The sequence below is a fragment of the Geotrypetes seraphini genome, chromosome 7 (assembly GCF_902459505.1).
Source record: "Geotrypetes seraphini chromosome 7, aGeoSer1.1, whole genome shotgun sequence".
Classification (NCBI taxonomy): Eukaryota; Metazoa; Chordata; class Amphibia; order Gymnophiona; family Dermophiidae; genus Geotrypetes; species Geotrypetes seraphini.
Genome location: NC_047090.1, coordinates 476,605 through 490,639, shown reverse-complemented (window position 1 = coordinate 490,639; position 14,035 = coordinate 476,605). Strand labels below are relative to the sequence as shown.

Here is a 14,035-nt window from a genome sequence, read left to right as displayed (position 1 = left end):
CACACTAGTTTAGCGACGATGGTTAAACACATGGTGAGTTTAGTGCATCCGGGCCAGAGTTAAGAACACTGGCCTTGGGGTACTATGAGCTATTACTCCCTTTCTCTATCCTGCCAGTGGGAGGACAGAACTTTACCTTACTTGCTTCCAGCTTCTCTGCTGGCTTAAGTCTGATATCTGAAGCCTATGAGTTCTGCTTAGTCTCGTGGGGACCCACTAGCACCGCAGATTCAGACTTCACATTACCATTGGAAAGGAAGAAGCAAACCCAGGTTAGAAGCAATGCTAGCAGGAGAGAAAGGGGGAGGGGAGAGACTGTGTCTACAGAAAATGAAAGGAAAATGAGCTTACTTACCTGTAACAGGGGTTCTCCGGGACAGCAGGATAAGTCAACCACCCTTGGTGATGTTATCCAACGTGCCCTGAAAGCAGATTTGCTCTCCCAGAGCTCAAAGGAAGGCCTTGCAGCCTACCCTCTGAACCTGTGCTAGCTGCCCTTTCTATGCCCAGACTGATCCCTTGTTGCCTCAGGCATTCCCTAGCTAGGCCTTGCAGTAGTGTTCAACAGCGTCATGCTTAGTGGAGGAGGACGGGATGGTGTGACTGACTTATCCTGCTGTCCTGGAGAACCCCTGCTACGGGCAAGTAGCCTCAACTTCTCCATGGACAAGTAGGATGAGTCAGCCACCCTTGTTGCCTCTCCAGCTGAGGGGCATGGAAGGGCCAATGGCTCCCTGCTGGGTCTGGTCTCGAAGCCCCTTCCCACTCGCAGACCTGCCTAGAGTTACCAGATTTTCCCCGAAGGAAAATCCGGACCTATGGCCACGCTCTCAGGCCCGCCCCATTCTGCCGCTCCCCCCCCCCCCCAGCCCCAGATGATATCCTGCATTGCACTGCACATGCGCAGATGCCCCTTCCGGACGTGATTTTGATGGAAAGCTTTTCAAAACCCGGACAAAATGCCGGGTTTTGAAAAGCCGGACCACGTACTGGGTTTTGAAAAGCCGTCTGGACATGTCCGGGGAAATCCAGACGTCTGGTAACCCTAGACCCACCGCTGTGGTAGGATGAGGCTGCAGGAGCCTTTGCTGTATTCATTTTGCGAAAAGACAAGGACCCTCTTAGTATGGTTATAGTATTTATTTAACCATATATGAAAATTATTATCATTATTTTTTTTTTTTTTGCAGGTAACTTCAAACATGTTGCCTCAAATTTTGTATTTTTACACAATACAGTATATTGTTTTTACGAAATTGTACTTTTCGCTGAATTGTTTCAGTTCTTCTTTTTTGTGAACCGCCCAGAACTGTTGATGGGGCGGTATACAAGAAAATAAATTATTATGATTATTATTGTGGTTGGCTAACAGTAATCACCTGACTACCCCGTCCTGGTATCCTCTCATCCCCTCCAAACCTTGTCCTTCTTAGGTAGTTTCTACTCAGTCTCCTCTGTTGAGGGAGGTTTAAATGCCGATATCCTGTCTTCTGCCTGGAGGACTGTTAGTCTGAAGTCGTTTGTGGTCTGTAGTGGGCAATCCAGGCAGTACTGGCTCGTGAAGGTGTGCAATGATAATCATGTTGCCACTTTGCAGATGTCTTCCACTGTGATGGATTGGAGGTTTGCCATTAAGGCCAACATGGCCCGGAGCTAGTGCGCTGTGGCCTTTTCAGCTAAGTTAAGGCCCTCTTTTTTGTAGAAAAACGTGATGCAGTCTGAGACCCAACTGGAGAGGGTGCATTTGCTGACTGGGGTTCCAGGCTTGTTAGGGTCCCAGGAGACAAAGAGTTGCGAGGACTTGCGCCAGGGTTGTGAGTGGTGCTGGTATAGTTTCAGTGCTCTGATGCAGTCCAGGGTATGGAATTGCTGTTCCAGTTGGTTGGTGTGAGTGTCCGGATGGAAGGAGGGGAGCACAATTGCTTGGTTGATGTGGAAGAGGGAGACCACTTTGCGTAGAAATCTGGGGTGAGTCCTGAGCGAGGCATGGTCAAGTCGGAACTGTGGGTAGGGGGGGTAAGTCACCAGAGCCTGCAGCTCACTGATGTGCCTGGCTGACGTGATGAACAATGAGAAAGATGGTCTTCCAGGTGATGAGTTTGGTGCTTGCTGTTTCCATGGTTTTGAAAGGGTGTTCCATGAGGTGGCAGAGGACGAAGTTGAGGTCCCAGGCTGGGAATGGGGGTTGCAGCAGGGGGTAGAGGTTTTTGAGCCCTTTCATGAACCTGGTCACCAGAGCGTGTGACATGAGGGTCCCCCCATCAATGTTATTATGGAAAGCGGAGATGGCGCTCAGATGCACTCTGATGGAACTTGTTTTGAGTCCTCTGGTCGACAGGATACTGGAGGACAGACTGAATCAGGCATGCAAAGGGATCTAGTTGTGCTGCCAAATACCATGCCTGCTATCAGGACCTCGGTGACCTCTGGTATCAGGAGGAGTGGGGCTGACAGGTCAGCGTCTGCAGGATGGGGTGTAGCGTGGTCCTGCATGATGAGGTCTGGTCTGTTCGGTAAGTGTACCAATGACTGTACTGCCATGCAGTAGAGCAGGGATGTCAAAGTCCCTCCTCAAGGGCTGCAATCCAGTCGGGTTTTCAAGATTTCCTCAATGAATATGCATGAGATCTATTAGCATACAATGAAAGCAGTGCTTGCAAATAGATCTCATGCATATTCATTGGGAAAATCCTGAAAACCCGACTGGCTTGCGGCCCTCGAGGTGGGACTTTGACACCCCTGCAGTAGAGGAAGGAGAACCATGACTGTCTCGGAGAGTGCGTGGTGATGAGGATTATCGATTCCCCATCCTGAATGATCTTGCATATGGTCTTGTAGATGAGTGATGTATGTGTATAGCAGTTGGTGGCCACAGTGGATCGCAAAAGCATTGGAGCTAAGGCTGAACCAGGATGGTCATTTGGAGCAGAACCGTGTGAACTACATGTTGAATTCACTGGCAAACAGATCTAGCTCTAGGGTGCCCCATTTCTTCCTAAGTCTAACAAATATCAACAGAGTACCCCCATCCAACCTTTGTCCCAGAACCGCACAAGCTCCACCCCTTACCCCACAACCCATAATAATAGTACTAATTGTAATGCAAATTCTTTCATTCATTTTTCATATACACACAATATAATCTTATTAATACATAATGGTAACCACAAAATTTAAAAAAAACTCAAAGCATACTGTATGCAGAGAAAATGTTAATTATCATCTATATTTGTGTGTGGGGGGAGGGGGGGCAGGGTTTTCAAATAAGCCAAGGCAGATGACTTTAAAATATGTAATGTCACCTCAGTAACAACTATAGAAAAATATAATGCAAAATATAGACAGCAGATATAAATTCTCAAAACTGACACATTTTGATCACTAAATTGAAAATAAAATCTTTTTTCTACCTTTGTTGTTTGGTGATTTCATGAATCTCTGGTTGCACTTCCTTCTGACTGTGCATCCAATATTTCTTTCTTTCTTTCTCCTGCACGCTTCCTCTCCTCCACATCTCATTCCCTTCACCAACCAACATCTCTCTCTATCCCTCCATGAGTCCAACTTTTCTTCCTCTCTCCTCTACCCCTATTGGCAACATGTCTCCCTCTCCCTCTTTCTCTCTCTCACTGTCCATCTGTCTTTTTCTCATTCCCTCCCTTGCTGCAAAGGGAGTGAGGAAATAGAGAGAGAGATCCAGTGTGCATCTCTCCCACCACCTCTACTGCCACATCCAACATTTCTCCCTCTCTCAACCCCTGGTTTTGCTTTTTCTTTTCGTCACCAGGTGATCCTCAAGGAAGTTCCGTAGAGCATGTAGTCTCTGCTTGTGGGCCCTCGGGGACATCTGTAAACAGAGGGGCAGGCAGTCATAAGGTGTGCATCTCCTAGACATCAGGCACAGACATCATGGGCATTTGCCGTGCTCATCTTCTTGTTGCAGGTTAGGCATCTTTTAAGGCCTGATTTGGAGACTGTAGAGCCTTTTTGCTGGTCGTTCATTTTCATTGTTGCTATGGTTTTCAGGAAGAGCAGGTACTGTCTGCCGGGCAGTGGAGAGTGAAAACTGAGGCAAGAAAGGATCAGCCTGGGCATATAAAGGGGGGCTAGTGCATGCTCAGAGGGAGGCTGCAAAGGCCTTCCTTTGCGCTCTGGGAGAGCAAAGCCGCTTTCAGGGCATGTCGGATGACATCACCAAGGATAGCTGACTCATCCTGCTTTTTCCATGGAGAAAGGGGATCATCTTGGAAGGAAGATGAAAATCTGGCCCTATCTGGAACTGCAAGTTCCACCATACTGCTTGATGGGATTTTAAAAAGGCAAGGCAGTTTTCAAAATGACCTTTTTGGAAAGATGTCAACTGGAAGCAATTGATGAAATTATCTAATCTAATCCTTAGGTTTGTATACCGCATCATCTCCACGTTCGTAGAGCTCGACGCGGTTTACAGTAGGAGAAATAGGAAGGAACTACAAGAGAGGGTTAGAGGTAGAAGTGTGAAGAAAATTTAGAGGATTTGAGATGCCAAGATATAAGAGTTTCCTTGAGTCCTAAGTTGGAGGGAGACTTACATTTTTTGAGAAAAGCCAGGTTTTCAGATGTTTGCAGAAAACTTGGAGAGAGCTCAAGTTCCGAAGAGGGGAGGTAAGGTTGTTCCAGAGCTCAGTGATTTTGAAGTGGAGGGAGGTCCCTAGCTTTCCTGTGTGGGAAATGCCTTTTAGCGAGGGGAAGGATAGTTTTAATTTGTGGGAGGATCTGGTGGTATTAGGGTTTGAGGAATTCCAAGAAAGAGGGATAAAGGGAGGGAGGATACCATGTAGGATTTTGAAATGATGATAGAATGTTTAAAAAAAACCCTAAATAAATGGCAGACCAGAGTAGACGGGCTGTGCAGTCCTTATCTTCCCCCAGAGGCTATTAAATGTATGTTGGCATCTAAATGCTGTTGCTTTTTGGAAGCAGCTAAACTGTGTACTTCAAATTCACATGATGCCACTTAGGGTCCTGTAGTGCTTCTGAAGCCTTTCCTGCAGTATCCCCAAGCCAGTCAGGCTGTCAGGAAATCCATCATGAATATGCATGAGATGGATTTGCATGCAATGAAAGTAGTACGAGCAAATCTGTCTCATGCAAAATATCTGTGGCTAATCCATCTTCGGCAGGCGCAGATGACAAGAAGCCATTTACTGAGGAGGAGCTGAACGTTTTAGTGGAGAATGTTGATAAACTTGGGGCCAAGCTGTTTAGTCCTGACACCAGCAATGAAGAGAAAGAGAAGCTATGGAAAGACATCCAGGACAAAATTAATGCCGTAGGGGGCAACGATAGGTCCATCCCAGAAATTAAAAGGGCCTGGAGAAAGATCAAAAAAATCACCAAGAGAAAATTGACCAAGCGGCGCGCTCTACATCCGGAGAAAGATGATAAAGATAAAGAAACGATTACTGAACAAGATAAATTGACAAATCTAGAGAAACGTGTCGAGACCATATTACAGATAAAGGGGATGGATGCGGATGACATCGTTGAGGAGGTTCCCGAGGAAGGTAAACAAAATACTATGATCTATAAATATGATTTTGAGATCAGATTGTGTGACTTTCCTAAAGGGGAAGTCTCTTCTAGTCCTGTCTATTTTAATATAACGGGAAAGCAACCTGAGACCAAGGGCCAGATCTCCCATGAAGCACTGCAGGTTGTCAACATAGTCTTTGGGACACACACAGTGAGTCAGGTTTTCAGGCTATCCACTATGAATATTCATGAGATAAATTTGCATGCATCACCTCTGCTGTATGTAAATCTGTCTGATGCATATTTATTATGGGCATCCTAAAATCCTGAGTGGTTAGGTGTTTCCCAAGGAATAAGCCTAGAGGTATCATGGGCTAAAGCTCCCTCCCTCCATCTTGCTAGTGGGACAACAGTACTGTATGTCTTACTTGCTAAACTATACACTTCAGTCTCACATATTGGCATTTAGGGTCCTATGCCCTAAAGCAGTAGTTCTCAAGCCTTCCCCGCAGTATCCCCAAACTAGTTAGGATATCCATAACGAATATGCATGAGGTAGATCTGCATACAACGAAAGCAGTACAGACAAATCTCTCTCACGTATACTCATTCCAGATATCCAGAAAACCAGACTGGTTAGGAGGTATGGCGGGAATGTCTTGAGAAGTTTTATCAATCACACTATTATTACACTTAAGTCTTTCATACGATCACAATCTCTATTCTCAGAATATATTATCAGTTCACAGAACCTAATCTCATCGTGCTTTATCCAGGCTTCAGTGGTGTCACTCAGTGTTCAATTAATCTCATAAGAATAGCCCCACTGGGTCAGACCAATGGTCCATCAAGCCCAGTAGCCCACTCCCACGGTGTCCAATCCAGGTCACTAGTACCTGGCCAAAACCCAAGGAGTACCAATATTCCATGCTACTGATCCAGGGCAAGCAGTGGCTTCCCCCATGTCTCTCTCAATAACAGACTATGGACTTTTCCTCCAGGAAATTGTCCAAACCTTTCTTATCCGCTCTTACCACAACCTCTGGGAATCCATTCCAGAGCTTAACTATTCTCTGAATGAAAAAAATATTTCCTCCTATTTGCTTTAAAAGTATTTCCCTGTAACATCATTGAGTGTCCCCTAGGCTTTGTAATTTTTGACGTAGTGAAAAATCAATCCACTTGTACCCATTCTACTCCACTCAGGATTTTGTATACTTTCAGTGTACACTTATCTTTTCAAGTTTCAAGTTTATTAGGATTTTATATACTGCGGTTTTTACAATCAGGTACTCAAGCTTTCTGTCTGTCAGGCTGGGGGAAAATGTCCAACATGTTTTGTCAAACTGAAGTGGCTTTATCAAGGACTTCCCCTTTAATTGCCATGACCCATTGATTACCCCCAACGGGTCAAGGCAGTTAAAAGGGAAGTCCTTGATAAAGCCACTCCAGTTTGTCAAAACATGTTGGACATTTTCCCCCAGCCTGACGGACAGAAAACTTTAAAAAGTTAAGTGTACGTTCAAAGTTTATTCTCCATTGGAAAAAATAGATGGAGCTAATGAATATTTCAAGCTTAAAGTTTAAGAAAAAAAAAGTTAAATTCTCAAGGGCTGATGTTGAGGTGGGTGTGTAAAGCTCAGTACAACAAAGAAAAATGGGAAGATCCAATAATACAGATGTTTTGGAGATAATTTATTATACACTGACATATAAAAACATGAAAAATTCAATTTTAAAAGTACAATGATAAAAAAATACAGTGATAAAAATCCAACCGGGCCCTACAGGTCCGTGTTTCGGCGAACATGCCTTCCTCAGGGGTCCAAGTGTATGCAAATTCACATCTAAAGAATTGGATTGTCTTTAAACATGTGAGCAAAGAACACTGCAGACAATCTGCAATGAGATTAATTGAGCAGTGAATGAAGCCTGGATAAAGCATGATGAGATTAGGTGCTGTGATCTGATAATATATCCTGAGAATAGACATTGTGATTGAGAAGTTTAATAGCATAATATATTTATTTTTACTGCTTGAGGGGAATGCTTTGGATGTTACCATGAACTAGACAGGTAGAGTATACTTTGAAACATCTAATGCAGACGTTTCAAATTGTATATGCATATTCAGCAACACTGTATACTTAGGATCCTTAAGTGCAAAGCCTGTGTTTTTAAATGTAGGGGCAGTCATCTGCCCCATATACTCGTGCTATCTGTTAAAGCATGTAATTGAAGACCCAGTGCATGCCCAAATACAGAAGATGCCGCAATGGCACACCTAATTCTCCTCTGAAGAGTATCCCAGCCCCAAATGTACCCCCCATCTGATGCCCCCTAGCCAGTCCCACCCCTTTGATTAGCATCCTCCAGATCAAGACCCCTCCCCTCCTGAACACTTCCCAGAACAATCCTCCCCACGGCAACCCCTAAAGCTCAAAACCCCTATCGCGGAACCCTCCAGAAGCAAAGCACCCCCACAATACCTGACCCTTTCACCACCATCTTGCTGCCCCATCACCCACCACACCTGGTTCTCTTCCAGGGGTTTCCCTAGTATTCTAGTGCATGGCTTCTCAATCCAGTCCTCGGGGCATGTCCAGACAGTTGGGCTTTCTGAATATCCATAATGAATATGCATGAGAGAGATTTGCATACCAAGGAGGTAATGCATGCAAATCTGTCTCATGCGTATTCATCGTGGATATCCAGAAATCCCAATTGGCTAGGTATGCCCCAAAGACTGGATTTAGAAGCACTGGTCTAGTGGGCCAGGGCAGGAGCATTTCCCTGCCATTCCCACTCTGGACCTTCACTGGGTTCAGAATGTTGCCCATAACTCCTAGCTGAAGTCCAGTGGTTCTACCACTAGGGCTCGTGCTGCCATATGAGGACAATTATCTGCCATTACAAAGATTATGGGATACTCGATGAAGTTACAGGGAAATACTTTTAAAACCAATAGGAGGAAATTTTTTTTTTTCACTCTTGGAATAGTTAAGCTCTGGAACATATTGCCAGAGGTTGTGGTAAGAGCGGATAGCGTAGCTGGTGTTAAGAAAGGTTTGGGCATTTTCCTGGAGGAGAAATCCATAGTCTGTTATTGAGAAAGACATGGGGATCAGTAGCATAGAATATTGCTACTGTTTGGGGTTCCGGAATCTTATGGTTGCTCTTTGGCATTCCAGAATCTTGCTATTCTTTAGAATTCTGAATGGAATGTTGCTACTCTTTGGGTTTTGGTCAGGTACTAGGTTTGGTCAGGTCCTGGATTGGCCACTGTGATGGTCTGACCCAGTAAAGCTATTCTTATGTTCTTAATTGCATGAGTACTGCTAGGAATTATGGGTTGCCATTCTGGACCTGACACAGCCCCGATCCACTAGATTAGGGAAGCCCTTGGTTGAGTCCTGATGTTAGAGGGGGAGAATAGGGTATGGGGCTCCTGATCTGGGGAGATACCTGCTGGGGAGGCTGTCATCTAGGAGATGGGTTCGGGGGAGCCTTTACTAGGGGTAGGTCAGATGAATGGTTATCATGAGCCATGGCTGTGGTGTTGGCAGTCTTGACTGCTAGTTTATGGCAACACTAGCTGTCAGAGTAGTCATGCACGGTCACTGGCCTTGTCCCCCCCTATTCAAGTTAATCAGCTGGTATGCGATTTTTTTATTTATTTATTTTTTTACTGCACTGGCTGGTTTTAATGTGCAATAGCCATGCATAGCTGTATAATGGAGCTGTACAAACATCTCCCTTAGGCAGTGATGCTAAATATATGGATTTAATGGAACATCCAAAGCAGACATTCCAGTTATACCTGCTTTTAAGGCACATAATTCAATATTAAGCTACATCCTGGAATGCCTCAAACATGGATCCCTTTTTCTGGAAATGTACTAGATTACTTATTTATTTAAAAAATTCTAACCCGCTTAAACCTAAGCGGTTTACAAAAATACAAACATAATCATCAGATAACATACAAACAAGTAAAACAAAGTTCCAATATACTCATAAAAATATTGCTGCCCATTCAATTTAAAGCCTCCATGAACACTTTCTTAAATTTCTGACTATCAAAAAGTAATCTTAATGGTCGTGTCAAATTATTCCATGATACCCTGCAGATGCTCTTGTATTTTCATAATGCACATGTAAAAACTCATCTGTTGATAATCGCATCATTCCCTCTGATCTAAGACAAGTCTATGGATAATAGGTCAACTTTAATCTTAAAAAGCATGTATATTTTATATTAAAGGACAAATTCTATAAGAAGTGCCCAAAAGTTAGGCACCGTTCAGCGCGATTCAAGTAAAATTGGGTGCTGTTTAGTGAATCACGCTAAGCGGCACCTATTTTGGAGGTGCCCAAGAAATAGGCCAGCTCTAGGCACAACTGAAAAAGAGAGCGCTTAAGCACGCTTAAGAGCAGTGATTCTGTAAGAAGGCGCCTAACACGTAGCCACGCCCACATCTAACATGCATAGCGGCTTTTTTTTGAAGGCCGCCTAAATTTTTAGAGGCGCCTTGTTACAGAATTGCGCTTTCTTGCTAGGCGCCTGTGTTTCAATCAGTGCTGATTAAAAAGCTTAATTGGGCTTGTTTTTCAATTTAGATAGGCGCCTCCGAAATAGGTGCCTAACTTTAGGCGCTGGTTACAGAATTTGGACCTGAGGGCTCCTTTTACAAAGGCGCGTTGGCGGTTTAATGCGCGCAATACCACGTGCTAAACCGCCAGCCACGCTAGCCGCTACCACCTCCTCTTGAGCAGGCGGTAGTTTGTACGCCAGCGCGGGGGTTAACACGTGATGAAAAGTCACGCGCGTTAACCCCGCTAGCGCGGCTTGATAAAAGGAGCTCTGAGTGCTTTTGAACGTCACCCTCAATATGTTGGATTAATTTGTATTTCTAAATTAATTCTGAGCAAATTTTGTTAGAATCTGATTAATTTTTGTTCAGTCGATTCGCCCTTTCTCTGGGGAAGGGTAAATTGATCAGCTGATGTATACGGTCTGTTGTTTTATTTAAAAATGTTAAAAGTGTTTGATAAATCATACTGAGACAACTTGATACAGTTTTATAATTTTACTATTTGTTATATTTAAATTTGTTGTATGGCTTTCCTGTATTTTAATGTCTGGATCTATTGTTTATTGTTTGTTAATGTTAGCTGTTGTTTTTCATTTGATGCAACGTTGATTTGTTGCATCAATTTGGTTAAATGTTCAGTGTTTTTGTTTGGCTTATTCAAGCTGTAATTTCATGTTGGTTGTGTAGATAACTTGTCTGGGGTATAACCGGATGGACGGAAACTATATGTAAGCAAATAAATAATTAAACCCGTGGCTGACATTGCAGATTCCTCATACTGTATCTGCTCAGCGTGGATGATGCTAGCCTCTTCTGAGATTAGGAAGAGCCAAAGTGAACTACATTGAAAATCACAAGTGGGATGAGGCCTTAGCAATTCACAATCCTCCTGCCTTTCTTCCTCGCAACCTTCTCTCTCCTTTCCCCAAGCTGGAGGATAATGGACAGTAAGGCCCCCACCGCCCCAGAAACTGCCACTTGTATCACACGCTACTCTTTGCTTCACGGTTTAACTTTGAACAAAATGGCGCCTCAAAATGAAAGAGGCCTCTGCAATTTCCCATAGTAAAAGTGTTGCGACGGTAGATTTTCCATGGCCTTCGTTTACATCCTGAGGCCTTTGTGTACAAGATGGTAAATTTATGCTTGCCAGACATGATGACCTTGCAAAGTTATCACTTTAGGAATATAGCCCTTTGATAAATCAGATTGAAAACACCTTTCGTTTTTATTACTGTCTAATAAATAATCTGTATGAAATCATTATAACATTCTCAAAACTAATATTTATAATCTTTTAGCAGCTAAAATATACATGTATTATTTTATATCAGGTGAAAAAATGATTATAGTTGAGATTTAACCTGAGAAGTCAAGTATTCTGCTAATACTGTATGAGAAGTTAGTTAACCAAACTAATTAGAAAGAACATATCTAATTATACCAATCCTACCTACCTGTTTTAGTAAGTTTATGGTATCACAGGCACCAGAATCTCCAAGCAGAGCACAGGTTAATTAGGAAAGCAAGTTTGATGAGAATTTAAATGCTTTCTTTGTGTTAGCCTGATAATCTAGGTTGTGATGCCTAAGGCTGCTGCCTAGGGCACACAGGCTGGTAGTTGTGGCTCACAATGCAACGTCATGAAAAAGAGACGTTTACTTCCTTATTCTCCAAACATCCATGGCAAACTCACTACATGCAGGGCTGCTCAATTCCGGTCCTCGAGATCTACAGGCAGGCCAGATTTTCAGGATATCCACAATGAATATGCCTGAGAGAGATTTGCCTGCATTGCTTTCTTGGTATGCAAATCTCTCTCATGCATGTTCATTGTGGATATCCAGAAAACCCGGCCTGCCTGTAGATCTCAAGGACTGGAACTGAGCAGCCCTGCGACTACAGGGAGGACTAGGATCTTCAGAATTAAGGCAGATCATATGGTCCAAATCCACTCCAAATTTTTATTGCAGCCCTGCTCAGAGGTTAAGCAAAAAGAGTTAGATAGGTTCCATCGACTCGTCTTCGAGTCCTAGCAACTTGATGAATTACAGATCTAAAAAAGAAATTGATTTGGAGCAGAAAAGAGTACTTAAAAAGTTACAAGGGTTTCTCTTCCCCATCAGGTCTGTGCAGCTTCCGGTTCATAAGCCCTTAAAGCATGGGCTAACACCAGGTCATAAGTAAGACAGTATGCTCCTGTTTCTAAAGCTCTTTCTTGAGTGGTGGCTACCCCTGGTGGGACTTTTCCCAGAGCAGAGTGGAAGGCTTCACCCTTTTCCCCCAAAATTAGGGAATTATTCCAGGGCTTCCCAATTCCTCCCTGGGTGCCAGTTTTCAATGGGCTTGGGCAATGTATTTGCCCCTCCCCCTAGCTGTTAGTTCTACGCCTTTTACATTCTTCCAGGAGCAACCTTACACGAGTAACAAATCACTAGAGCTAAGTACATCTCCCATTTCCCAGCCCAAAATGCCATCACTCTTCTATTAAGTCACCAATGATCAGCTCCCATGCATCTTCCACCAAGCTTGGTGTGTAATAAGGAACTATAATTTTGAGGGGCCCTGGCAGTACCGACCACAACAGTGTCACAGGGTACTAAACATTTGACCTGTGAAGCCCCATTTTATTTAGAACATTGAGAACACAACTGAGATGTTCAGGCCAGAGTGTGCTCAGTTCCAATGTTGTTGTTTTTTGCATAAGGATCTGATGAACATGGATCTCCACTAGTAAACAGTGGTTTTCTGAAATTGCAAATTGCACATAGATGTGATCCACGCATAGGCGTAAATGTCACTATTTACATGTGAAAGATGCTTCTAAAATAAAATCCCAAGTGAGCCATTGAAGCCACACAGGTCATCTCCAAAAGCCATATTAAAATATCCTCTTATATCTTTAAATCTGAACAAAAGAGTTATCTTATTCCATGAGATTTCTTACGTTCAGAGCCCTGAGAGCTACTGTATATGTAGCATCAGAGTCATGGGTTCAATGACACCACTTTAGTGAATTCTTTATTTCTGTTGGAAAGGGAAAGAGAGATGCCAGTCTTCAAAGGACCAATTAGTCCCAGAGTCTTGGGATGCATTTAGAAGCAGGGTTGATATCTCTACTCAATGTCCTGCATACAGGAGTTCACAAATGTGTGAATTATATTAAAATCTCTTTTCCTTCTTTATTGGGTGTCCAGCTGGGCTACACGTTTCCCCAAAACATTCAATGCATCATAGCCAAATTTATATCACTGAAGAAGAATCCAGAAGGTGACATTTTCAATACCTCAACTTTTTTTTAATGAAAGTACGGAGAAAGAAACAGGCTATTTCAAGAGGGACTTCCATAAGTAAACAGCAATCCAGCTAACGGTCCGGCCACGTGAATACGTTTACTTGACAATAAGAATATAAGTATAGCCTAACTGGGTCAGCCCAAAGGTCCATCAAGCCCAGTAGCCCGTTCTCATGGTGGCCAATCCAGGTCCGTAGTACCTGGCCAAAACCCAAAGAGTAGCAACATTCCATGCTACCGATCCAGGGCAAGCAGAGGCTTCCCCCATGTCTTAATAACAGACTATGGACTTTTCCTCCAGGAATTTGTCCAAACCTTTCTTAAAACCAGCTATTCCATGAGTTAGTACCACAACCTCTGGCAACGCTTAACTATTCTCTGAGTGAAAAAAACATTTCCGCCTATTGGTTTTAAAAGTATTTCCCTGAGTTTCATCGAGTGTCCCTTAGTCTTTGTAATTTTTGACGGAGTGAAAGATCGATCCACTTGTACCCATTCTACTCCACAATACGCTTTAGTTTCTCCTAGCTTGAGAACTAGCTAACTCTGAAGAGAGTTTTCTGATGTTTCTCCACACATTCTGTGTGTGGATGTAGAAACAGCAAGAAAAGAGCAGTCAGCGATGTCAATA

At 43.4% G+C, this 14,035-nt stretch overlaps 1 protein-coding gene across 3 annotated transcripts in view; it reads left to right on the top strand.

Annotated features, from left to right (window-relative positions):
* Window positions 1–14,035, top strand: part of MYBPC1 (myosin binding protein C1) — a 216,669-nt gene that overhangs the window by 155,133 nt on the left and 47,501 nt on the right. Inside the window, exon 27 of one of the 3 annotated variants that reach the window (XM_033952329.1) lies at window positions 5,163–5,546. The exons of the other annotated variants lie outside the window; for them this stretch is intronic. Within the exon in view, the coding sequence (XP_033808220.1) occupies window positions 5,163–5,546 (384 nt within the window). The remainder of the gene's footprint in view (window positions 1–5,162; window positions 5,547–14,035) is intronic. 3 annotated transcript variants of the gene reach the window in all.